The sequence below is a fragment of the Micromys minutus genome (genome assembly GCF_963924665.1).
Source record: "Micromys minutus genome assembly, chromosome: 1".
Classification (NCBI taxonomy): Eukaryota; Metazoa; Chordata; class Mammalia; order Rodentia; family Muridae; genus Micromys; species Micromys minutus.
In genome coordinates this window covers 60343580-60371232 of record NC_137969.1, presented here as the reverse complement: position 1 = coordinate 60371232, position 27653 = coordinate 60343580, and the positions used below count along the sequence as shown (strand labels likewise).

The 27653-nt window shown below is 41.0% G+C and overlaps 1 protein-coding gene across 1 annotated transcript; it reads left to right on the top strand.

The window, feature by feature from the left end:
* Positions 1 to 72: 72 nt before the first annotated feature.
* AIDA (axin interactor, dorsalization associated) lies at positions 73 to 27052 on the top strand. Its single transcript, XM_080910056.1, has 10 exons — positions 73 to 205; positions 5638 to 5707; positions 8577 to 8630; positions 9028 to 9082; positions 15657 to 15720; positions 15964 to 16067; positions 18702 to 18824; positions 20870 to 20992; positions 24037 to 24154; positions 24240 to 27052. Exons 1-10 carry the CDS (start codon positions 96 to 98, stop codon positions 24334 to 24336), a joined length of 918 nt encoding a protein of 305 aa, XP_080766182.1. The 5' UTR covers positions 73 to 95; the 3' UTR covers positions 24337 to 27052.
* The last annotated feature ends 601 nt before the right edge of the window (positions 27053 to 27653 follow it).

Genomic DNA, 27653 nt, shown 5'->3' with positions numbered 1-27653 from the left:
CCTGTTAATGTCAGGGCCAAGCCCGGGGAGGATGGCGCCCTAGAGCCTGGCTTTGCTGGGGTAGGGGCGGGAGGGGGCCGGGGCGGGGACCGGCCATGTCGGAGGTGACCCGGAGTCTGCTGCAGCGCTGGGGCGCCAGTCTTAGGAGAGGCGCCGACTTCGACTCTTGGGGCCAGCTGGTGGAGGCGATAGACGAGTATCAGATGTGAGTGACTAAACGCGGGAGCTGGCCAGGCGGGTCGCCTCCCCTTGTTTCTGCCCGGGTCTCGCATCCCCGCGTCCCGCAGCGCAGGCTTCTTGGGGTGGGGCTCCCGCAAGCACAGGGCTGAGATTCCACGGGCCCCGCTCTGGCTGCTTAGGAACCACCCGTCCGCCCTCCGGGGAAGCTCTCGCATCTTTTCTTTTTCTGAACAGGGCCGGGTCCATTCAACAGGTAGGGGCCCTAACTGGCTCTCTCCTTACTTCCCATCAAGCTTCTCACGGGTCTTAGGCACTGAAGGCAGCCTCCTTTCCTTCTCGTCGCCTCTCCCAGGTTGCCACCCCTCCAGGAAAAAAAAAAAAGATCTGTCTTTGAAAATCTCTAGGGAATACTTCTGTGCTCTCCGCCCACGTTCCGGGGATGAGTGGCCCTGTTCTGCGTGTGTGTCTTCCACTCTCCACGTGTAGGAGAGGAAGGATGTGCTAGCGCGGGAGTAGCGGTTGCCCCTGGGAAGGGCCAGGGATCCATCTCCTATGAAGAGGAGGGTCCCTACTCGATACACTATTGCTCCTTCTCCACCCCTCTTTCTGGTGAGCGGTGTTTTCACAATTCCAACCCGATTTCGTTTTCGATTTCTGGGACTGTTATTTGCTAGGTTGTGAGTCCCACCCACCCTCTCGCTTGACTGCTTTGGGTGGAGTCCATGCAGGATATGAATAGAGGGGAGCAAAAATGTGAATTAATAGACCAGGCACAGAAGCCACCACTCCCTCTTTGAGTCCCTCCCCCTTTTCCTGTGTACAATGTATAGATAGGTAGCTTCAGGGTAATGTGAGGAATGGTTTCCTTCGTCCATCCAAGTCTCATTTTCTCTTTCTGTTGCCTCCCACTAAAGCTTTAGGGATGCTTTTAAAATAAAAACAAAACAAAAAACTGTATAAACATCTTGCTTAGTTTCTTGGACTTCCTACTAAAAGTAACTGCCCATTAAAATGCTGTTGTTTGCGAACCATTATCATTTATTTTCAGTTTTAAAGTAAGTTATTGTTGGAGGTTTCTCAAACTGAAACCATTTTCATCTCCCTTTCTGGAAAGAATACAGGATTGGTTAAAAAAAAAACTCCCATCCCTACAATAGCTACTTGTCTAGTCTGTAAGGGAATTTGGGTATATAGCTAATCTCTGCCCATCTTAACTAATAGAATGGTCTATAGATTCAAAAACCCAGTGCTCTGGGTATTTTGCTATGTTAGAGAACTACTAACATATATTTTGGATTCTCATGTGATTTAATAGTGGCCCACTAGGGATAGAATTTCTTTTTAGAAATTTAGAAAACTGGGGTCACAACGATTGATACCTTTGAAATCTGGGGTGGAGGGTTGTTTGGTTTTGTTTTCTAACTCCAGTGCCTTTTTTGCTGGTATATGAGTTAATAATAAAGTGTTTTGTTTGATAAGACATTGATTGAGAAATTCTGTAAATAAACTGCTCAAATGTTAAGATTCCCTCCATTGTTGGAGAATGCAATAGTCTATACCTTGGTCAGTTAGCTGGTGGGCATCTGTGAGTGTCACCCTCTATACAAATGAAAGCGTCATACGCTGAAATGCAGAGCCACCTCTCACTTGCGATGCAGTGGGACCTAGCAGCTGTTGGTACTGGACAGCAGACCTCCCATTGGAAAGTAAAGGATACCATGTCTAATTGAAATTACAAAGGAGAATTGAATGTGCAGGCTGTTTAGTGGGAATGAGAGTAACTGGCACATGAAATCCTTTGCTGAGTCTCCACACTGACCACTGTACTAGAGAACTGCAGAACAGTCTCCCAATTATAAAACTAAAATATATATATATATAAATATAAAAATAAAAAAAAAGAACAGTCAGATAGTAGAAATGTGGTGATTGGGCCAAACTTTGTAACATTCAGGCTACACATAAGCGAAGCCAAGAATTTACATCTAATTTGCCAGAAATAGGAACATACTGCCTTCTCTCTCTCTCTTTAAGCACACTCTTTGGGAGGAAAGACAGAAGCAAAGGAGGCCAGTTGAAGATTATGATAATGTGAACAAGTAGTCACTAGCCAGATATCAAGAATGAAGGGAGAGCCTTATGATAATGAGGCCTTTTGATTGGGTGGCCATACTGTCTTCATAGTCAACATGTGGAGGCTGGTTTATGGGGGAAATGTTGGAGGGGTTGTTTGTGTACTCTAAATTTAAGAATACTATATTTTGTTTTTAAACTCATATGTATGAATGGTTTGGCTATCACATGTGTGCCTGCTGCTTATATGTGGAAGCCATGTCTATTCCAGGGATTGACTCAGGTAATCAGACTTGGCAGCTTTATCTATTGATTATCTCATCTGTCTGTTCACAATTTTTCTTTTATTTAAAGAACTTTTGTTGTTTATTTTAAATTTTGGTGCTTGGGAGGAAAGGCAAGTTGGAGGTTAGCATGCAAGTTGGAGGTTAGCATTTTCTATACAACCAGTTCCAGGCCAGCGAGAGAGGGCTCCATAGTGAGACCCTGTCTCAAAACACAAAACACTACCACCACCAACTAAAAACTATCGAGACATAACTTGGACACCAGAAAAGTGACACATTTTATGTGTATAATGTAAGGAAATTTTAAGTTGAATTTACCAGCTTGTAGACCTGTCACTACCCTGCATTTAGACCATTTCCATCGCCTCCAGAAGGTTCCTTGTGCTCATTTGCATTTATGCTGCATCCTTGTGTCCCTGACAACTATTCATCTGTGATCTGTTTTCATGGGAGAATCACCGAACTCAGCTTTGTAGTGGCTTATTTGGCATGCTTTTTAAGATTAATTTAGCATGTCTCATGTTTTTTGTTAGCAAGCAGTTATTTTGTGTAAGTGCACCCCATGTTCTGTGTACCCATTCACTACTTAGTGGACATTCAAGTTTTGATTATTATCAGCAATGCTGCCCTAAACATTTCTATGCAGTTCTTTTTCAAAGTTATACTTTATTGCTAATGGGGTGTGTGCACAGGTGCGTACAGGGGCCTGAAGTCTGGGGAGCAGAAATTTGGATCTCCTGGAGTCGGAGTTACAGGAAGCTCGGAGCTGCCTGGCATGGGTATTCAGTACTGAGCTTAGAGCCTCAAGAACAGTATGCACTCTTAACTACTGAGCCATCTTTCCAGCCCATGTAATTCTTTATGTGTGCATGCATTTTATTCCTATCATGAAGATAGATACCAATTAGAATTGCTGGACCTTATGCCAAATATGTGACTTTTAAAAGAAACCTGCCAAGTTATTGTCCAAAGTAGGGATATCATTTCATGTTTCTGCCAGCAGTGGGACGTTCCCTCTGTCCACATATCTAGCATTTGTTACTGTCTAATTACAGCCCTTATAAGAAGTTGTATAGCATACCTCACTGTGCTTTTAGTTCACATTACACAAATGACTAATACTGTTGAGTATCTTTTAATATTTATTTTTTTCTCTATAAGTCTTTGTGTATCATCCAGATCGTTTGCCTGTTTTTTAAACATTGGACTATCTTGCATGTATGAAGTTCTAAGGGTTCCCTGAAGAAGGATAATGGCCATACTAGTTTTTCCATATATCTTGTCTCATATAAAGTTTGTGAAAGCTTATGAATAACATTTTGGGGAAAAGCTTTGGGAGGAAATAAATATGTAGAAGCAGCTACTCTTTTTTTTTTTTTTTTTTTGTCTCAATGGGTTTGTTACTCTGGACTTCTCATGTGAATGGAATCATAGTCTTTTAACATGGCTTCTTTCATTTAGCATAATATTTTTAAGTTCATGTTATAGCATGCTATTTTAATTTCAGTCTTTCTTTTGACTGAATAACAATTTCTTTAAAGATTTTTTTTATGTGTGTACATGTTTTATCTATATATATGTATAATAACACTTGAGTGCCTGGTATCCACAGAGGTCAAGTAGAGGGTTGCTTATCCCTTAGGACTGGAGTTAAGATAGTTGGGAATTGCCAAGTAGGTGCTGAGAATTGAACCTGGCTCATCTGCAAGAGTAACCTGTGCTCTTAACTGCCAAGCTATTTTTCTAGTCTTAGAGACAAATCCCTCACTGAATGGTGTCCCACATTTTATTTATTCGCATATTAGTCATTGGACATTTTAACTGTTAGTATTTTTGAGTTGTGAATAATGCATGTGTGTGTAAAAATATTTCATTTGAACATATATTTTGAGTTCTTTGGGATGTATACCTACTAGTTTAAAATTGCTAGGTCATGTAGTAAGACTGTAGTTAATTATTTGACAAACCACCAATCTTTTCATACGACTGGTACCATTTTTTGTTTTTATGTTTTTTTTTTTTCTTATCAGCTGTGAAGGAGGGTCCTGTTTTTTTTTTTTTTTTTTTTTTTTTCCACACTCACCAATACCTGTTATTTTTTAAATCATGTAGCTACATCTCTGGTTTTGAAAGGTTACCTGTTATTTGGTATGCCTTTTATTATGACCAGTGATATGGATCTTTTCATGTTCACATTGTCTGTTTTTTACATTTCTCAAGAAAAATCCTTATTCAAATCATTTTCCCCAAACTGGACATGTTTGCTCTTTCTCTCTCCCCAACTTTCTTCCCCTCCTCTTTGTCCCTCTCAGTATCCTCGTGTGTGTGTGTGTGTGTGTGTGTGTGTGTGTGTGTGTGTGTGTGTCTGTGTGTGTGAAATGTCAGTCCCTTTTTTTATGCTCTTTAACAAACAAGGTAGTAACATTGATCCAACCTTGACAACACTCAGAGGATCCACCTGCTGTTTGCAGGCATATGTGCACCATGTGTGTGGAAGTCAGAACAACTTGGGAAAGTTGTTTCCTGTGGGCATTGGGAACTGAATTTGGGTCACGAGACTACATGGAAGTCCTCTCCCCAGCCCATAGCTGCTGTTTTCACAGTATGATGATAATTTGGCAATCAGTGATTCCTGGTTTTGAAAGTTGGGATTTTTTTTTTGCCTTCACAGGTAGATTTTGATAAAGTATTTGTACTTTGTCATAGATGTAATTTGGATTTGGACTAGTCAGCAAGTTGTTGATAAATTGGTAAAGCATCTCCATTCAGTACAGCTAGTGGTGCTCAGCTGTAAAGTCTAAATTGGATATCTAATGGTCTTCTGGCTAGTTGCAGAAGGAACTGTTCATGCTGAGGAACTCTGGATTTGTGTTGTGAGACCTCCCCAGCCCCTAGCATTTTACTGTCTTAGCTCCATTTCTGCTCACTGAAATGCTCTGCAAGTAGCATATTTAGAGTTTGTCTCTGAGGGTGAAAGACACTGACATTACAACAAAGCATTGTGCTTTGCTGTATTTGAAAGATTGAGTTGTATCATCTTGCTGCTGTTGAGATAGCTTGCTCGCTTTCAATTCTAAACAATGTTTTCTTCTTACAGATTAGCAAGACACTTACAGAAGGAGGCCCAAGCTCAACACAATAATTCTGAATTCACAGAAGAGCAAAAGGTATAGAAAGCAATCTCTAGGTGCATGTGATTCCCACTGAAAGGAAAGGGCTATAATATTGTATATATGTTTTCAGGGCTGATCACTTGCTATTGGATAAACCAGTTGGTGGGCTCCTCCGTGGGCAAGACTGCCTTGCCCTCAGTATTCCTTAGCTGCCTTAGTACTTCCTGTGGGGCTGGGACCTCATGGGCTTTCCCTTGTCCATTTTGGCATGTCCATTGTTGGTGGGGATGGGTTTTTTGGTTGTTGTTTTTGAGACAAGGTCTCACTATGTAGCCCTGATATCTTGGAACTCACTGTGTAGACCATGATGGTCTTTCACCTGCGTCTGCCTCCCCAGTGCTAAGATTAAATGTATGTGCCACCATGCCTGGAAAACTTAGGATTCTTACTTGAGCCTGTTTATGGTTAGTTCACTGAGCATTCCTTTTAGTTCTCAATAGTCTTGTTATCGTGACAACTGACTGTCATAGCCAATGGAAAGCTGCCAATTGCTTCACTCCTTGGGACTCCCTACTTTGTGGAGTAGGTTTTTTCATGTAAGTTTCTACGTGAGCATCCTGACTCATGATACTTAGAAATCTTCTCCCTGTTTGGAGTCAAACTTAGTGGTAATGAGAATTCAGTACTATATGTTTGTTATATTTTTTAGGGTCCCCTTTCTTTATCTTTTCTCATAGTTGATCTTTTGAGCTATTTTCCTAGGCAATGACAAAGTAAAGTAGCATTTGCCTAGATTTTCTATAGTGTACTAAGTATAAACAATTACTTTTTGAGTGAATGTTAATAATTTAAGTCTAAAGTTAGACTTAGGTTACCTTCAGAGCTTAGTCTTTTTTCCCTTTTTTGAGGGGGGGGCTGGGTGAGGGGTAGGAAGGTTTTGAGGTAGCCCTGGTTGTCCTAGAACTCACTCTGTGGACCTGGCTGTCTTTGAACTCAAAGATCTACCTGCCTTTCCCTCCTGAGTGCTGGGATTAAAGGCGTGCGCCACCACTGCCTGGCTGCTTCATCTTTTTTTTTTTTTTTTTTTTTTTTTTTTTTAAATTATTATTGAGGTGTGTGAGAGAGAACAGTCTTCAGGAGTTGGTTCTTTCTTTCTATCCTCGCCTCTTAGGTTGGCAGGCTTGCACAGCAAACATGGCTATCCCTTCTATTCCCTGAGCCGTCCTGCTCCTCAGTGCTTCGAATTACTGTATCTGGAGTCTGGCATGTCTGGACTTGAGCTACTTTCTCATGTTTCTGCACCGTTTGAGTAGTGCCTATCATTCTGACCTCAAGAGCAGCTGAGGTTAGGCATCCTGCCTTAAAACAGTTGTGAATAACGCCTGTTGTGCGGTAGTGCAATGGTTCCTGCATAAAAAGCTCTTGGTTCTACAAGAAGAAACGTTTACATTTAAGAGTTTGTAATAAAAAAACAAACAACACAATCAAACAATAGGTCCTGGGGGAAGGGGGGACAAGAAAAAGAAGTGGATGCTGTCATTTGAAAATACTTAGTGTATTGATATATCTCAGTACAAGTAGAATTATTTTTTTAAGATGTAAAAGACAGTTAATTTTGTGTCTGTGTGTTTTGCCTGTATGTGTGTACCCAGTGCCCAGTGCATGCCCAGCTGCCCATAGAGGCCAGAAGAAGTTTACATAATTAATGTATCGATATGTCTCGGTGCAAATAGAATTTTTAAAAAATCTTTAAGAATAGTTTTGTGTATAGATGTTTTACCCATATGTCTGTCTGTCTGTCTGCCATTTGCATGCCTGGTGCTGCACAAGTCAGACGAGGTCGTTGGATCTCTGCACCTGAAGTTACAGGTGGTTAGGAGCTGCCAAGTCCTTCCTGGATGGGCCTTGAACCCAAGTCCTCTGCAAGAGCAACCAGTCCTCTTAAATGCCATCTCTCCAGCTCTTGGGGTTTTTTAATATGTAAGAAGTTATATCTCAATATATAACTTTACTCTTTCAAGCCTTTCTTTTGCTCTCAGGACTTGAAGCAGGAGGGTTGTGTCACTTTCCTAAACTGTGGTTTTAGACCGTCCTTGGTTCCTCAGCGGCTCTGACTGTGTCTGACTGAGTATGGCTGTGTCTGGGTGAGGCTGCACAGCTCCCTCTGCTGGAGCATGTAAATGCTCGTGCCCATGCTTTGTACCACGTGGGACTGTCTCATGTCACAGAGGAGCTATGCCTAGTCATTACTGTCCATTTTATATCCTGCACACATGCTCCTTACTGTTTATTATAAATGCGGCTTTGCTCAGTATTGAGTAAGTAAGTCAGATTTGCTTCTGTCAGAACTGCATTATGCTAGGATATTACTGACTTCAGAAACTTTAAATGCTTTGGTAGATTTTGGGATTAGTGGCAAAGACATAAGACAGTGTGGAAGGGTCCATGGAACTGAGCATTTTCATTGGCATTCTTTTTGAAACATTTGTAGTTATTCTTAATTAGTTAATTAATTAATCTATTTTTGTGACAGGTTTCTTTATCTAGTCCTGGCTGTCCTGAAACTCTGTGTAGACCAGGCTAGCCTTAAACTCACAGAGATCTGCCTGCCTCTGACTCTGAGTGCTAGGATTAAAGGCATGCAACCATGTCCATCTATTTACATTTAACTGATGCATAAAGCCAAATCGTACATATTAATGGGCAACCAGATGATTAAATTGATTGATTGATTGATTGAGACAGGTTCTCATTATGTAGTCCTGACAGTGCTGGAACTTGCTACATGCACCAGGTTGTGAGATCTATAGAAAAATAAAGTTTAATCTGTTTTTTAAAAAAATTTGAAGCCTTTTATTGGTAGAAAAAGAATTACCTGATTTTATTTTACATTACAATGTTTTTTTAATTTTCCTCCCTACAGAAAACCATAGGCAAAATTGCAACATGTTTGGAATTGCGAAGTGCAGCATTACAGGTAAGCAGAAGGTTTGTTGTTGTGAGTTTATTTTTAACTTTCTAGTATGATTGTTCTGTGGAAACATTAGGCATTCATGCCAAAAGCTGTGTCATCTCAGAAGAGTTTTACAATTCTGGGAGTTTATCAGTAGCATGCATACTTACATGAGTTAGTTCATTGTTTGTAAACTATAGAAGTCAAAGATAGAACCTTAATTTTTTCCTATTACATTTAGCCTGAATGTTCCAAAAATGCAAAACAAACAAAACCCAGTTTAGCACTTTTCATTTTCTACTTTGAAAGCAAAAAAAAGATTTTGAATAATTTTAAATATTTGGTTTTTGCCACTTAAGAGACATGGGATACAGTGAAATCATTGTAGTAAAAAGTTGTAATTTTCATATTTTAAATTTAGTCCACACAGTCCCAAGAAGAGTTTAAACTGGAGGACCTGAAGAAGCTAGAACCAAGTAAGTTTCATTTTCTGATACTCTTGTGGTCTCTTTTAGGGAAATAATTCATTGTAAATATTAATACTATTTAGCATAGATGGTGATTTTCTCTTAATATCTAGTTATATAGCATCTTTTGAGTCCTTTTTAAGTTCCTGCAGTATTTGTAGTAGTTACAACTTGATGTAAGTATATGTTCGCCTTTATTTTGTTTTGGTGTCTTTTATGAAACTAGCTTCTTTGGAAAGCGTTTACAGCAGAGCCCAAGGAAGAATATTAGCTGTGGTTAATTATGCCATCCATCCTGCATGGCACGGAACTCTAGACTGCTGTGGGCCTTGCTAGAAAATACTCCTTTGCTTAGTCTATTTTTCCTTCCTTTACAACTTTCTGAAGGAAATAATTTCTTCAAATATTTTGGTGGCTAAGATGCTGTTCAAAAGGCTGCCAATACTTTTTTTCCTCTTTTTGTTTTTGGCTGGTTCAGATCAGATGAATGTTTGCTTTCTTGAAATGTCTGCAATATGGGCAGAGATGAATATGACAGTGAACCTTAAGTACCAGTGAGATGGGAGTGCACAGGGCACCGAGTGTTTGCACACACGGAGGAACAGTTTTCAGAGCATTGAGAACGTGAAGGGATCTTGCAGCGCTCACATTCTCTCACTGTGTGGCTGAAGAATGGGATGAAGGGACTGGCCCTGCCTTTCTGCAGCCCTTAGGAGCTGGGTGGGGCCTGAATCAGGGGAGCAGAGTTCCTGTTAGTGCAATCCTATTGGTCCTCACACCTTGGGTGAAAGGTAAAAGACCTCAAAAGATAGTTCCGATCAATTTCACAAGCTGCCAACTCCCAGCTCCCAGGGAGTCTGAGAAAGGCAGACAGATGTAAGGTACTACAGGAGGGCAGAGAGCGGACTGCAGAGTCTGTACTAAGGGATCGGGTTTCTGTTGTTCTGTTTGTTGGTAGAGGAAACAACAAAGAACACAGAACAGATCTGCGGTAATTCTGGTGGCTTTTCTACAGTTGTTAGCTGACCAGATTTCATCTCTTCAGAGCAAGATCCTTCTCCATATGGCAAGAATAATGACAAACTGTGTCATTTTAATAGTTTTGGTTACTTTATTTAATGCAGACCATAACCTTTTTGGTATGAGAACTGTAATTTTATACTTTGTACCTGTACTCAGTATATAAAGAAATTCCAATCAAATACTGTAAAAAGTTTTAATTTTTTCTGACCACATTTTCTCATGTCTGGAGCTTTTAGGATTTCTTTAAAAAGCATTAACAAATACTTTATGAAAGCTTTTTTATTAGTAGTTTCATTAAGATGATATTTAGATAGTATAGAAGCGTATTTTCTACTTTGTATTGTCTTGACGTTGCAGCCATCAGCACAGTCAGTTTTAGGATATTTTCATCCCCCTCAACAGAACCCCTGTACTCATGAGCATCATTCACTTCCCTCTCCAGTCCTGAACTTCTCCAATTTCCAGTTCTAGGCAACTACTAATTTAATTTGTCTATAGACTTGTCCACTGTAAACATTTTATACAAATGGAATCATATATGGCCTTCCATAACTGGCTATGTATAAGATATTTTGGAGAAAACCACATTGGTGGCTTTAATAAGAAGATTGTAAGTCTGAGGCTGGTGTTGTTCGTGGTAGAGCGCATACCCTGCATGTGTGAAGCATCCCCCAGAGCCACAAAGAAGCAAACAGACAAATGCACCAAGGTCGCACCTCTCACCAGGGTGAGGGCATCTTGGTCTAAGGAAACCAAATAAGGAAAAGAAATAGGATTCTAGCTTCTTACAATTGCTATTTTCAGTTAGGATTTTTGGGTTTCATTTGCTTCAAACACAGTGTAAAAATCTTGCAGAGGGCTGGGGATGTGGCTTATAGGGATAAGGCCTTGGTTAGTCCTCTAGTGTTGCGTGAGAGGTGAAGGGGAGGGGTAGGGTAGGTGGGATCTTTGAAGATGGTACACTGTTTCCCAGTACCTCTCTGTAAGCATCTTCTGTACTTCAGTGCCTCAAAGAGCTTTGATTGGTTGGGTCTTTTCTTTCCTCCTCTCTCTCTCTCTCTCTCTCTCTCTCTCTCTCTCTCTCTCTCTCTCTCTCGTTCCTTTGTTTGTTTTTAAGAGTTATCAACAGTATGACTTGGCATCTGGAGAAATTCTCTCAGCTGCCTTTTGCTAGTAACAGCTCTGACACTTGTCTGTGCTCTTGTGCTTATGAATATCAGGAATGGGTTTGGGAAATATTAGTCTTAAATGCCATAGCTTTCTATTGAGTTCAAACTCCTGAGACACTATTGATTCGTGTCTCAGTGGAGTATTAGACTAAGAGTGGCTTGTTGTTCCTCTTGCTTGCTTTTTTTGTTTTTAAGGCTTTTGTTTATATTTTAAAGATTTATATTAGATTGTTGTGTAGCTCAATCTTGTTGCAACTTAGCTTCCCAAGTACAGGAATTACAGTAATTTACCACTAACTTTGCCTTTATTTTATTATATTTCGAATTAATATAATGCTTTTTATTTGAACTTTTTGACTTAAGAAGGTTGTTTTATGTCTATCTATCTTATCCTATCTATGTCTATCTTATCCTAAATCTCTGTCTGTCTGTCTGTCTGCCTCTATCTACATATCTATCTATCTATCTATCTATCTATCTATCTATCTATCTATCTACCTACCTACCTACCTATCTATCTACCTATCTAGAAGAGTAGAAGGCTCACCATCTGGGTAGACATCAGGGGATAACTTCTGGTCGGTTTGTAGGAATTGGTTTTCTCCTTTCACTGTATGGGTCCCTGGACCTGACAGCAATCACATTTACACACTGTGATATCTGCTGGACCCCACTTCATACTTCTGGATGATTAACTTGCTGCTTCTCTGGAAAGAGCATAGTTATGTCTACTTTACCTCAGAAGGACCTAACTCTAATTTTTAGTTTATCAAACTTAGGCACTTAAGAGTTATTTCTATCAAATATTTTCTGCATCTCAGTATTTAACTACATTTTAGATAAAATATTCTGAGTCAAGGTTTCCTTTGATTATGCATCTTCTATGGAAAAATAATGACAGAAGCTTTCAATGTGCTGGACTAAGGTGGTTCATTTTGCTAATGTTTTCTTTCCTTAGAAGTTTTTTAACCTCTTGAAGTTCCTGTCTGAAGTTCATATTAAACCTGTGATTGTAGTAATTCTAGTAACTTTTTTTTCTTCAGAACATACGGCTTACTCCAACCTATTTTCTTCCACCCCCAAAACTTCCTTTCCAATAACCCATTGCACCATTCCTGAAAGTTTTCTGTGCTCTCCTTAGCCTCAACTAACCAGCTCCTCATCTTGTTTTGAGCCGTTTTTTATCTTCTATCAGTCTGCCCTGTGTTACCCTAGTTTCTCTTTATTCCATTCTTCAGAGTCACTACAGCTTCTGACTTCCCTGTGCATAGTCTATGCAGTGCTTTGTTTATAGCATAAACTTGGCAAGTTTGTGCTGTATTTCATAGATTTGAGTGTCTTAGGAGGGAATCTTCTTACATAGCCTAAGAAACAACCACTCGGAAATGAAAGTAGGTTTCTATCTTTGCCTACCATGAAGAGCTACGTTGCTACAAGAACATGTGATGAATTTCCAAGTGTGTCAAGAAGTACAAAGTGGTGGCAGGTCCATTCCCGCAGTCAGAGGGCTGGGGACACTGAGTTTCAGTAGGAGAGGGCACCAGGGGGGTCAGAGTGCTTGTGAATGCATGAAACTGAAGGCCCTGTGAGTTGTCCTAACTACAAGGTGGAAAACACTTAGTGAAGCCTGGGAAGAGCAAAATGGCTTCGAGTGCAAGACACTTGCCATGAAGCCTGACTACCAGAATTCAAGCTCCAGCACCCATAGTGCAAGGAAAGAGTCTGTTTCCAAAAGTTGTCTTCCTACCCCACAGTGCATGTGCACAAAGTACATAAGAGGTCCCAAGAGACAAATCAGTGAGGCCTGGCCTGTGGAAGCAGCCTGTTGGGAGCATTCAGGTCAAGGACCACAACAGGCTCCCTGGAACTGAAGTTAAGGTGGTTGTGAACTACCCCGAGTGGGTGCTTGGAACTGAATTGTGGTTCTCACAAAGAATAGTACATGCTCTTAAATGCTGAGCCATCTCTCCACTCTTAAATTTTTACTGTCCAAAGCACTGATACCTGAAAAAAGTTGACAAAATGCAAAATATTTGCAGTTATGGTAACACATGCCTGTTAATATTCCACTCTGAAGGATCAGGAATTCACGTCTAGCCTCAACTATGTAGAGAGTTGAAGGCCAGCCTGATCTACATGAAATGCTCTGTTGTAAGGGAAAATATTCTTTGTAACTAATGTAGCATTCAGCTTCTTTTATATGCTTAAGGGTTGGTTTTTTTCTCATCATTATAAAATATGATGATAATGTCTGTGTTATATCTAATATACATGACAAACTCTGCCATCCTTGCTCCTGTTTTTAGTGTTTTCCCATGACACTAAGTGAGTACTTGTTGGTTACTGAGGTAAGCGTTTACTGTAATCATCAAGTTCAGAAGAGCTCTTATTATGTTTTGAAACGGCAGAACTTCTCTGTGAGGCAGGAAATGTAGGATTCTAGTTAGTCACATTGAAAATCTGGGCTGCATATTATTCCCACACAGCAGCACTGGTTTCTGCTTACTCTCTCTTCATCTAACCATCTGGAAGGAAGTAGTGTTCCCTTTGTAGGATTGGGAAGGTGCGTTACTTAGCATAGTTAGACAAGCCTTAATCGCTGGAACTGTAGGGCTGGGTTTTATTTAAACCTAGTTTGGTCTTCTGATAACTCTATTTTTTTTTTTTGCTTGTAAACTTTGAATTGTTTGAAGAAGCCAGACTCAAGCTGGATGTGGTAGGTTATGTCTATTCAAGAGGCTGAGGTGAGAAAATTGTCATGAGGTCGGGGAGAGGTACTATCACATAGTGAATTCTAGGTTGAGATACTGAGTGAAACTCTCTCTCCCTCAAAAAAAAAAAAAAAAAAAAAAAAAAAAAAAAAAAAAAAAGGAAAGAAAGAAAGGACACCCCCCCCCCCAAAAAAAGCTCTGCTTCCTTTCTGAGCCACTGTTGCTCTTGCTTCTTCTAGAATACTGGACAGCTCTGACCCCAGAGTAGCTGTGGACAGTGCTCTATCCTGGGTCTCGGTATCAGTGTCTTCTCACAGCTTAGTTTTGAAGCACTGTCCCTGTGGACTTTGGCTGCTCCTCTGTCTATGTGTGCATCCTGACAGTGACCACATCTGTCCATGAGCTTCTTCACTAATTGCTATTCATTGTCTGTTTTCCTTGAGTTTGGTCTAAGGTCCAAATGGGAGTTTTTGATGAATGTACGTCTCAGTCTAAAACCTGTCCACAGCCAGGATTCATGTTTGAAGAGTTCCCTTAGGGATAAGCTCTACTGAGTCTAGATCTGCAGTGTGTTAATATATGTAATACAGTTTTATCCTAAGAGAAAAGGATAACTTTTCTACCACAGACCTTTGCAGTTTTATGCCATCAAGGGGCCAGTTTTATTCAAGACAGAATAAAGCATGGTGTGGTGCTCTTCTGCTGTCCTCTAGCATCCTCTGATTTATATGACATCGGGTCTGTTTGTTGATGTGTTTGTTGTCTGCTTCTCTTGAGTTTGGTTTAAGATCCATTTATGAGTTCCTGATCACTGTGTATCCTAGGAGAGTCTAAAACACTGTGGGCAGTAAGTACACAGTCACTAAGAAAAGAAAGATGGTAGAAAGGTATGGGTGAGAGCTAAAGAGAGAATGGAAATCAGTGGGAACTGTGGCTGCTGACTGATCACTGGACTCAGCACACATAGAAGAAGTTGGATAACAACTGACAGTCACTGGAATGTGTCAGGCCATTGCCACTGGTGCCCTCTGGAAGGTAAAGGCTGTGTGTGCTGAGCACCAAGACACAAGAGCCTTTGTATAGCCCATTTCATGCTGTGGATTCACCTACATATAATTTGCAGCGTATGGGAAGCTGTAAGGTTGGGAGGAAAGCACTGAGTTACAGATTTAGACACTCTGTACATACAGCAGCGCCACAGCCAGGACATAGGACCATGTTGTCTAGAGACTTCTCTGGAAGATAAACACTACTTTGTCTGTATCTACAATGTATGGAGATGCACAGTAAGTGTTATCATGAAAAGGAATATAAGTATAACCGTGATAACTCAAACCATACCAGTTTGGTAATATCGAGGAGAAAACTTAAGACAGAGTAAGATATGTTCCTGTGTCTCTCTGGTTGTCATCTCTAATGTCAGTCCTTTAATTAAAGCAGTACAGGGAGAAGGTACTCCATGTCTCTCACACAGGACCTTGTACATAGTAGAAAAGGGTTTGGGGGGCTAATTTTCCTCAGACCTTCTGCAAACAAGTACATAGTGGCTCTTGAAAGATAATCTGGAAATTTAAAAATATATTTAAATGTGCTCGGCAAAATTGACTAAAAGTTAGCTCTCTGAGCTAAAATGTTTGGTTTTCATAGAAAAATTCATGCTTCTTTATCTTTTTATTATAGTCCTGAAGAATATTCTTACATATAATAAAGAATTCCCATTTGATGTTCAGCCTATTCCACTAAGGTATTCATATTTATCTTCTTCCCTTACTGTCTTCTTTATACCTACTTTTCAGATACATCTGCTGTTGCTTTATATACTTTGGTATCATTGATAATGATTGATATCAACATTGGTAACAATATGCCAGCCTCTTAAAATACTTAACGTCCTGTGGAGCTGTTTCGAGGTTTTGTTGGTATGCTGAGCATATATACTGAGCTCATTGGTTAAGGTTTTTCTTTTCTCTCACTCTTTTCCATGTAGACGGATTTTAGCACCTGGTGAAGAAGAGAATTTGGAATTTGAGGAAGATGAAGAAGGTGGTGCTGGAGCAGGACCTCCTGACTCTTTTTCTGCTAGAGTTCCTGGTGGGCCTCCTTACACAGCTCCTCTGATTTGGTCCATGTGCCTTTGCCTTTGGCTAATTTTGTTCCTGTATTCTCTTGTAGTACCTTTTAGTTGTGAATGCCTGTGAATCTTTCAACACAGATTTTAAAACCCCTCTTCCTGTGCAGCCAGCCACAGAGGCAGCATTTAATTCCCATTTAAAAGGTTGTGGCAACGTTGTGAACAGTGAGATGTGTACACAGAGATTCAGTACACACAGCTGCTATTGGGAACTGATCATAGTTATTTTCTACCCACCATACACCAAAATTAGAGGTTTCAGAAGGAAAAAATGTTCACCACAAGCATACTGCTCACACAGACAGTTGAGGTATCAAAGGATGAACAGGGGCAGATGGAAGTCCTCATCAGATCCAAGATCCCAAATGCCAGCCACAGGTCAGCCTGCATTGCAAGTAGGCTTTGCCTTAGGCCCACAGTGTCAGCCTGTGTCTGTAGTACATAATCAGCCTTTAACCAAATTGTAGTTGGTGCACCTTTACCTAAGAGGAATAAAGGGTACACACAGAGCCTTTTTTATTTGTGGAAAAGCTTGGATGAAGATCTTCCTTCCCTGTGAATATAAATAACTTTAGGGAAATCACACATAGTAGCTCTTACTGCTGGTGGTTCTTTTAGGTACAAGACATTAATTAATTCTAGTCTGTTTTGCTTCTGAAAGCAGCTGCTTCTTTCTTTTTTAAAATTTTATTAGATTTACTCATTTTTAGAATTTCATGTAGCGTTTTGCTTGCAAGTATGCGTGTACAGCACATGCATGCCTAGTGTCTGCCGTGCGCCAGCCATTATTATTGTTGTTAAACACAGCTTTACATAGACATTCTAAAAGCACCAACTATGAAAGAAGGATTAAGAAAGTTGACTATCTTAGCATGAACTTTCTCATAGAAGACACAGAGACCAGAGTCTGGGCAGCCTGTGTGTGGTCTGTGTTAGCAGCAGGGCTTGCCGTCTTCTGGGACAGTCATTAGAGGCCTCAGGGGGCAGAAGGACCACGGGGCTCTAGCATGTCAGTCGTGCCTTTCATGTTCTGGCACTGCCAACAGAGGTGTGTTCATGTTGTGAAACTCAGCAAGCCGTATTTAAAATTTAGGCATTTTGGATGTGTGCTGTGTTTTGGTACAGTAGTTTAAAGGAAAAACCCTGTAGAGCTGTTTTCTCTAACATATTAGAGATGTTATAATTTAATAAGGAGAGGACATTTCAACGCCCTCTTCAGAAAGGAGAAAACCTGAATGCATGATTTAATACAGAATGTGTGCCGCCCTGTTGACCTTCAGAAACCAAATGAGCTGCGGCCAGATCAGTGCCTCGCCAAACTTAAATTAATTCTCATAAAGCGCCAGAGAAAACCAAGTGTCTAAGGACTACACAGCACTCCCTGCAGGCGCAGCCATGAGCAGCTTTTTACTAAGGTGCTAAGTTTCAGACTCAGATGGAAGAGAAAGCACACTTACACACTGAGCCATGTTCCGAACCCAGTCTTCAACACAGTCCTGTGTTCCCATTCCTTCTAGTTCTAATTTCTAAGACTAGATCATCCAGAATGAGGAGACAGCAGCATCTTAGGCTGTAGTAACCTACCTAGTAATTGGATCTATGAATATTAAACTATAAAGCAGTAGTAACTGAAAGATTTCCTGGTCTCTGCTCTCAACTCCACCCCTCGCCCTCTCCCCCATTTTTGTTGTGGTTTTTGAGACAGGGTTTCTCTGTGTAGCCCTGGCTGTCCTAGAACTCCACCTGTAGACAAGACTGGCCTGGAACTCAGAGGTTTGCATGTTTCTGTCTCCAGAGTACTGGGATTAAAGGTGTGCACCACTCCTGGCTTGCTTTTTTTTTATGTATATGAATATTATTTATTTTCTTTTCTTTTCTTTTATTTATTTATTTAATTTTTTTTTTTTTGGTTTTTTGAGCTACATGCATGTGTACCATGTTCATGCAATGCCCTCAAGGGCCAGCAGAAGGCATCAGATACCTTTAGACTGGAGTTACAGAAGCTGTGAGCTGCCATGTGGGTGCTGGGGCTTGAGTGTAAGTCCTCTGAAAGAGCACCCACTTATTTTTGTTGCTGATCTATCTTTTCAGCCTAACAAACTTCTCAAGCTTCAAAATAACAGGATTTTTTCTGTGGTTTGTTTTTCTTACAAGTTTGCATTGAAATGTAATGCGTGTCTTTACAAGTAGCACTGAATATATGTTTTATGTGGGTTGCACTTTCTTACTGATTTTGTGCTAGCTTAGTATTAGTCTTCTTTAGTAACATGAACATTTAATGAGCTTGCCTTATTAACTGTGCTTTATGGTGTTTGTGCAATATGGAGTGCAGATTTACCTTGCATATAATTGAGAATTCACAGAGAATTACACCAAGCGGGTGTGGTAGCATATGCCTGTAGTACCAGGGACCTAAGGCCATCCTAAAAACCAGAAAGGAATAAAACCTTGTTTGAGATTGCTAGAAAGCACAGTGTTAATGCCTGCCTGGTTACTAAGTTACAAGGGAGCCTGTTTCTCTCTTCTGCCTGCTGAAAGTAATTTTGATGCATTTTTTGATAGCCTAATTGTTACTGTGGTTCCTTTGTTGCCAGGTACTTTATTGCCTCGGTTGCCGTCAGAACCAGGGATGACGTTGCTCACTATCAGGATTGAGAAAATTGGTCTGAAAGACGCAGGGCAGTGCATTGATCCCTACATCACGGTCAGCGTGAAAGGTCAGAGCTCCGTGTGTGGGTTTCCTTCTGCCAGACACCATGCTGCTTTCCCTTGGAACCGTGGTTTCCAGAGCCGTGGCTGCTGTCTGCAGCACCTCACTTCCATTCATTTACCACATGGGAAGTCCCTGGGAAGGGCTTTTAGTCCTCCAGTGAGTGCTTCTGATCCTTTCATAAATACAGTTTTTAATGTATAGCTGAGACTCACTTTTGCTTTTGAGCTTGCCTTTGTTTCTTGTTATACTTCATCCTTCAGACCCATCTAGGGAGCTGGTTAGCCATGCACACTATCTTAGCAGCAGAGACAGTTGCCAGAATACAGAATTAAGAAAATATCCTCTTCCACAGGTATGTCGTTTGAATCGCCCTTTGATTCCTATAGCAGGTTTCCGTAGGTGAACGCTGCAGCGGAGGTGGAAACAGAGATCAGAGAGAGGGTCTGTCCATAGCATCCAGACGGCAAAGTATGTGATCAGAGTTAGAAGGTGTGACTATACTGGCCGTTCCCCCCACATCACTACCAGGGAAGCCACATGGCTGAGTTCTTTGTTGTTGTCATACATATTATTCAGTACTTTGTTGTCAGAGCACTTGGTCTTTAGAAATAATTAGTACGTGCCAGGCACAGTGGAGCATATCTGTGGTCCCAGTTTCTAGGAGCCGAGGCAGAAGAATTACTTGAGCCCAACTTTAGAGAACTTATAAAAAGACCCTATTTCAAAAAAAATTACTAAAAACATTATTATTGAATCAGTAAGAGTCAAGTCATCATTGTCAAGAAATGGCTGCACAGTTAATACAAGTGGAAAACATGATGCTGCAGTTAAAGCTGACCAGACAATCAGATGTGAGCTGAGATTGAGTGCAGGCAGCTTTCATCACTTGTAGAAATAAACCCAGACCCGTAGCTTCCTTAGTAAAAATTAAAAGACATGTAGCCACAGAGAAAATATTAATAAGCAGAGACCATGATTGAGAGCAGTAATGATGGTTCTCAATCTTTCTAACGCTACGACCCTTTAATGCAGTTCTTTGTGGTGTGCTGACCGCAGCAGTCACATTATTTCTGTTGCTATTCATAACTGTAATTTTGCTAATGTTACCAATCGTAATGTAAATATCTGATATGCAGATGTCTGATAAGTGATCCTCAAAGATGTCATGACTCACAGGTTGAGAACTACTGCTTTAAGAGCGAACCAGTTGTCGAGTGTGAAAAATAATCATACTCTACACATTGTTTGATAGACCATTTATAGAGTGATACAACTTATTCAGGAAGGTATTTGTGAGCTAAATATGGAATACTGAATGATATATATAGTGAGTGTTAAGTCACCTTTGCATGTATGTTGAACTGAAACATGAGTTTGTGTAAATATCTTTAAGAACTGAAATAATCGGATAGGTCTACCAAATTAATATCTTGGGGAATAATAAATATATAAATACTTATTTGTTAAGCTTAATGCAGAATGTGATTATGTGGGGTTTCTGGATCCAGGAAATTAAAGCTATATCCAGTAACTTAGTATACCATCTTGTTGTGGTAAAGTACGTTTTTAGGCAACATAGAAGCATAACTAGAATGTAGGTACAATATGTAAATTTCTTCACTGATGAAACAGGTTTTTTGCATGTTTGGCTCTTTTGGTTTTGCTTGTTTTGTTTGGTTTGGTTTGGGTTTGGCAGTTCTCAGGCTCATCTGACTTGAATACAGCTGAGGGATTCTCACTTAATTCTAGATTTAAGGCCTTTCCAGCCATGCTCTTGATTATTGTTGCAAAATAGCACCAAAGCCCGGCCACATTGCATCAAAGTATATAAGGTCCAGATTTGCTGCACATAGGTGTCCTCCAGAAACAGAGAGTTCTTTCCCTCTTACAGACACGTTTGATCTCCTGCAGACTTACTTTCCCAACCCTGTGGCCTCCCGTGTGGCCTCCTTTGTGGCCTCCCGTGTGGCCTCCTGTGTGGCCTCCCGTGTGGTCTCCGTGTGGTCTGTGAATTTGATTGCCCCTAAGAGGAAACTTGTTTCTCTCTAGATTTGAATGGCATAGATTTAACTCCTGTGCAAGATACTCCTGTGGCGTCAAGAAAAGAAGATACTTATGTTCATTTTAATGTGGACATTGAGCTCCAGAAACATGTTGAAAAGTTAACCAAAGGTTTGTGACCATAATCTTTGTCTTCCTATGGACAGATCTCATTTGAGTATGTATACACAGTGGTCCTGTCATAGTCCACCTCTGCCAGAAGTCAGTGTCACCTGGTTAGTTGAAGAAATCCAAAAAGTAATGTTTTTTAAATGTTGAAAATGGGTGGTGTGTTATCTGGTTGTACAATGGCACTAGAATATACATTCTTTACTATTAACACATTAGGCCTGGGAGATGGCTCGTGGGAGGACCTAAGCTAAATCCACTGCACCCATATACAAACCTGTGTGACAGCCTGCCAGTGCTGGGACATGAGACAGATGAGTGGTTCCTGACGTTTGCTGACCAGGCTCAGTGAGAAACCCTGTCTCAAAAAGCAATGTGGGGGAGCTGGAGAGATGGCTCAGTGGTTAAGAGCACCAACTGCTCTTCCGGAGGTCCTGAGTTCAATTCCCAGCAACCACAGCAACCACATGGTAGCTCACAGCCATCTGTAATGGGATCTAATGCCCTCTTCTGGTGTGCCTGAAGACAGTTACAGTGTACTCATATATATATAAATCTTTAGACAAACAAAGCAATGTGGAAAACCGATGGAGGAAGATACAGACCTCTTGCTTCTGCACATGCACACTGGAGAACTGTGCTTGGCAGCTTTTCTCATGCTAATGAGTGGGTGAAGCTAGAACTCTCTAATCCTTCCTTCCTCGGGCACTGAATAGAAAACTGCAGAACATGCAGCTCCTTAGAGGGAAGATGGAAAAGAGCCACCTCTAGCACAGTTGTATTGCCAGCCCAGCACAAATCCTTACAGTTGTCATTTGCCCACAGACATCAGTGTTCTCTGTAGACAACCTGAGGCTCAGCTGCAGTTTCTGAGATGCCTGGCTCTGTAGGATGTTGTGTGTGAAGTGAACACTTTAGAGAGCATTCCTGCAGCCTCTGTAGAGGTGATGCTTTACCTCTCAAAGCTGGAACTCTGGCAGCAGCAGCCCCCACACTGTGAGAGATAAGCATGGTGCAGTACAGCAAAGTGTTTGTTAAAGTCCTCCAGGTCGTTAACGGACTCCAGAACTTGAAACTCCCTCCCTTAGAAGAGTGTCAAGAGTGTTCTGGGCTAATAAGGAAGAGACTGCAACTCCAAGTGTGCCGTGAAGGAAAGACCGTGGTGGTCCTCACTGTGCTCTGTCCTGCTGATGAACCGTTGAGCCATATCAGGACTTTACTGTTCCTTTGATCCAGTTTTGAACTTAATCTTTAGTCACTGTAGGTGTGTCTGCTACTGGCATAGCAATGAGAAGAGATACCACAACTCTGGATCTAGAAGGGCCCTGTGCTTGGGGAGCCTGACTATTGTCATACTTTGGGGTGAAGGCCAGTGTGCCCATTTCTCCCTCCCCCTCCTTCCAGTGTGTCCTGAGTGACTGGGCTTTTTTGCTTGATTTATGAGGTGCTCTGCTTGCACCTAAGTGCCAGGACCCTTCACACATTTCTGAATGTTGTTAAACATCAGTTAGAAGCAGTATGGTCACTAAAGTAGATGTCTGTTATAGTTTTTAAAGAGGATCCAGCACCACTCTGGCCAAAGCAGAATTAAGTGGCAAGTGAGATAGTTTGCATTATTTTCCATGCTGTGCTTAGATATCAGTTTTGTCTGAGCTGGTGAGGTAACTCATTTCCCTAATCTTAGCTGTTTTTCCCTTCACATAGAGGACATAACTGCCAGTCTCTGTCGATGTATAACAGTGTAACTTCCTCACACTTGATTCACTCAGTGCTTGATTACTGCTGCCTTTTACCCTTCCTTCTACAGCAGCTCTTGATGTAATGTCAGCAGTGGCAGGGGGTAAAACACACCGCTGTGGACTCTGAAGCAGGCATTAGGTGACTTTGAACATCGTGTGACTCTGTTATTTAGATATCAGGGTTTGTTTTAGGAGGAAGCAAAACTGGTCAAGCTTGAATATTTTAAAAGGAACCTTCACTGCCAATCTGCCCAGTACTCATGCACTTTAATTTTAATCTCTAAGACCGTGTTCCTTTTCTGGGATTTTTTTGTTTGTTTGAAAATTTTTCTATTTGTGGTTGGGATTCTATTGCTGCAGTGAAACACCATGACAAAAAAGCAAGCTGAGGAGGAACGGGTTTATTTGGCTTAGACTTCCATATTGTTGCTCATCACTGAAGGAAGTCAGGGCAGGAGCTGATGCAGAGACTGGAGGGTGCTGCTTACTGACTTGCTTTTCATGGCCTGCACAGCCTGCTTTATTACAGCACCAGGACCATCGTCCAAGGATGGCTCCACCCACAATGGGCTTGGCCCTTCCCCGTCAATAACTAATTTTTTTAAAATGCCCTATAGGCTTGCTTGCCTTACAGCCCAATCTTTATGGAGGCATTTCCTTTCTTGAGGTGCCCTTCTCTCAGATGGCTTTATGTCAAGCTAACATAAAACTATCTAGCACAATGGTATATGTGAGTTTGTAATGTGTGGGTTTACATGTTTATGCAGGTATACCTACACTTGTGTGCACATGTACATGGAGGTCCAAGGCTGGCATTGGGAGTATTCTTTATTCTTTTTTGCTCATTGAGACACGTTTCTCAGTTGAACTCAGAGCTACTGATACAACTAGTCTGCCTAACCATTTTGTTCCAGAATTCTGTCTCTTCCTTCTAAGCTGGAATTGGAGGCAGACCACCATGAGTTCTGGGATCAGATGGATTCTGGGGAATCTGGACTCCAGTCCTCACACTTTCATGGCAAGTGCTCTAACTACTGGGCCATCTTACCTTACTCAGTATTCCTTAGTGATTTAGTCTTGCTCAGGAAGGTTTGCTAGACTTTGTAGAATTAGTTGATGTGGAGAAATGTTAGATACAGCAGAGATTGCGGTGGTGTCCCTAGAAGCCAATATCTCAACAGACTATATTTAACAGGTTACTTTGCAGATTATGCAAACCACTGCTTTTTCATAAGCTTCTGGTGAGTAAAGAAAGCTAATTAACATGGAAGGTGCTGCCTGTGGTTTACGTGTCTCTCAATTTCTTAGGTGCGGCCATCTTCTTTGAATTCAAACATTACAAGCCTAAAAAGAGGTTTACCAGCACCAAGTGTTTTGCCTTCATGGAGATGGATGAGATTAAGCCTGGGCCAATCGTAATAGAGCTGTAAGTTTTGGGCAGAGCACATGAATAGAACGTGGGGTCAATTGAGCAGGATATTTAAACAATAATCTTTCTGTTGTGGTTACAGATACAAGAAACCCACTGACTTTAAAAGAAAGAAATTGCAATTATTGACCAAGAAACCACTTTATCTTCATCTACATCAAAGTTTGCACAAGGAATAATCCTGCTACAAATAACCAAGGACTTGTGTGAATTTGACCACTCAGAAACCATCACAGCTCTGTGTAGCATAATCACCCTCCAACAGGCAGGAAATGGGCCCTACCCACGCCAGTTGACCAGCAAGTCTGTTGCACAGCCGGACCCCAGAGCAAAGGTTCAGCGTCACCTATCACTCCTTTGGATACAGGTTTATTGTAGATTTTGAAACCATTTTACTATTCTATTAATTGTGCAATTAATAGTCTATTTTCTCATTGCCACTACTACACTGTTTCCCGGACAGCACTGTTGTGTAGATGTGCAGAACTTCAGACAATGCAGCAAAAAGAATGTGCTAGAGTTTACATGTCTGCCCATTTCTGCTCCAGTCTGCTCTTCTGGTTGAAATGTCACGCTGTGAGCTGAGGTGGGTAGACCTGTTCTGAGGAATTGGACTAGTTACATTGCCTAGCAAAGACTCCTTAGAAGAGACCCAGCCCGATGCCATGGGTCTCCTGCGTAGAAAGTGTGACCCGGCCGGAAGAGAACCCACATTGAGTGTTCCCCAGATGACCAGATTGATTTCCTGGAGAGAGCACATGTATAGTCAGGTGGATTATCTGTTCTTTTCTATTGTACTGCTAATTCTTTCTGGTAGATTCTAGGGTTAAAGTCGGAACCATCTCAGAATAATTACGGATTTTAAAATGTGTTTACAGTATCTTTGACATCGTATCACTTAGGAACAGTTGAGTCAGATGTTGAGATGCTGCAGGGTAACTGCTGCTGTCCTGGCCACCGTGGTGAGACCTGAGACGGCATACCTCTCCTTAGTATGCAAAAATCTGGAAAGACTGTCTATTTTTTTTAATATAGGTAGATAGGATTGTCATTTATTTCCTATTTAGATATACAGTCATTCATCCATATGAAAATATGCAGGCCATTAGTTTATTTTGAATTGACTATTTACTTTTGGTGTAGTAAGGCATAAATAAAACTCTGAGAGCACATGAGGGATGGTTGTTACCCGGAACGTTAAGATTGTGAGGGTCTTTGTATGGGTTGGACATGCCGTGTACTTTAATATTCACTTGTCCGTGAGCAGTGCGTGAGGGGGCCGCACCATCAATATCCGGGCCTGGTTTTCAATAGTATAACCTCATTCACACCATTCAGTAGTATATTTGCTTTTTCAAGTAACCACAATGAAGATGTTTTAAACTTGCCCTTCAAGAGATCTAGTGTTGACTTTCAGCACCTACTAGGTCACTGTGTACTAGATAGATCTTAATAAAAACTATTTCAAGTTCAACCTGAAAAAATCCACAACCAAATTAATCTTGATTGAGCTAATTCTGAATGCTAAAATAATTCCATCTATAGTAGCTCTAGGGGATGGAGATTTTTGCCTTAAGTTAGCTCACTGTCTAACTCAAGCTTTGAGTTGTAGATCCCCTGACTATAAGCTCCTCAGAGGCAAGAGCCACATCTCTGTCATGTAAGGTTTTAAGGTACTTGGCAGTACTCTGCTTGAGGAGTACTTGGTACATTCTGTTTGACATTGCCGACTAGACCTAAAAAGTAATTCCTTAAAAGCTATTATTATTAAAATGCAGCAAAGACTGTCATCGTCCTTTCTCCTTTCTTATAGGTCAGAAGACAAATAGCAAGGTGGTAACTGCACTGATCCTTCACATAAGCATGGCTTATATGGACTACAGACGCCTGCCGTCAGGGTTAAAGCACTTTAGGGAAGCATCATGTGATAAGCTCAGCTTTAATTCAGATCTGAATGACAGGATTGTCTTAAAGCAGTTAACACAGAGCACCCCGCCCCCCATGTCACGCGTTTCCACTGTACTGAGAAATAGCCTTGTCTCTTGCAGAGGTGCTTTCAGGCCGAGGTGCTGCCCCTTCCTAGTGAGCTTTAGTCATTCAACCCAGAAACAGCTGGAGGGGACTTCTGAAACAAGAACTTTTGAAATGGGAGAGTCCGAGTCATCTGAGGTATGATGTCCTCTGTGCCATCTGTGGAGGAGCAGGCTTCTGTAGCGCAGGGTGTCTGATCAGAGGGGGCTAAAGAAAGGCAGTAATAGACTGGCTCAGAAGGGGGCAAAAATGCTACAGCTGGGGTTTCTCCACATATTTCTGTTGATTTTTATGATAAATTACAAGATAACCAAAGGGCTTTAGAGGGCAAATATAATAATTCCGATTATTTTTTTTAAAAAGGCTTAATTTACCTTAACTATTTGTCCGCTTAGCTTGTATAATTTTAATTTTATATGCCCTCTAAACTAGGTAGCCAAGATAGCTGAGGCAGGAAGGTAGAAGTTTGAGCAAGCCTGAACTATCTATATAGGTGAGACCCTATTTTAAAAAAAAAAAAAATGCAAAAATTACAAATGGTATTTTTACTATTTTGTGACATAAAGGGGTTGACAGATACTTTCAAGAAGTTGTGTTTGCAATTTACTATTATTTTTCTGTGGCTAAAATGGCATGTTTTAGGGGCTAAAGAGATGGTTCAGGGGTCAAAAGCACTTTGTTCCTGCAGAGAACCATGGTTTAGTTCTCAGCACCCACATGATGTTTCTCAACTGCCTGTAACTTGAGTTATAGGGATCTAGTGCCCTCTTCTGGCCCCATGGGAACCAGACATGACACATGTTACACATACATACATGCAAGCAAAACACATATGCATCAAATAGGAAATAAAGTTTTAAATTATATACATTATCCTGTGCATTTTCTTTTAGATATAAAATCTTCTGTAACTCTGGATTAGGACCAGGCAGGTTGAACTCTTACTGGAGGATGTACAGGCTCTCTTGGAACTCCTGCATTCAGAGAACCCGTCTTTGTATGGCTTCAATCATTGAAAATTTATTTCACATTGAAGCTTTTGCTCATTTTTTTTTTTTTTCAAAATCTCCAGATTTAACCTCCCAGCAGTGATATGATGCCCTAGGTTTGTCATTACGTCACAGGACTTTATAGAGTACAGTGTCACAGTAAGGTGTTTCACTTTTTATAGCTTTAAATCACTGCAGCTTATATGTAACGTGCAGCTAAAGGTACTATAGTCTGAACTGTTGTTTTAAAGACAGCATTAAAGGGGTGGAAACTTTAAGTATGACACAATACCAGATTCCTAGACCTACCTGACGTATAAAGCAGCAGTAAGGTTTAAATACTAAGTTCTGAAGAGTTATCTGTTAAAGAGTTGTGCCAGGCAGAGTAAGTCAAGCCTGAAATTCCAGCCTCTGAGGAAGCTGAGACAGGAGGGCCATGTTGGGTACAGAATGAGACCCTGGTTCAAAACAGCCAT

Excerpts from the sequence above, each read along its gene's own strand:
- AIDA (XM_080910056.1), top strand. The coding sequence starts at position 96 with ATGTCGGAGGTGACCCGGAGTCTGCTGCAGCGCTGGGGCGCCAGTCTT. Across the intron at positions 5,708-8,576 it reads AATTCACAGAAGAGCAAAAG|AAAACCATAGGCAAAATTGC; the intron begins GTATAGAAAGCA and ends TCCTCCCTACAG. Across the intron at positions 18,825-20,869 it reads CATCACGGTCAGCGTGAAAG|ATTTGAATGGCATAGATTTA; the intron begins GTCAGAGCTCCG and ends GTTTCTCTCTAG.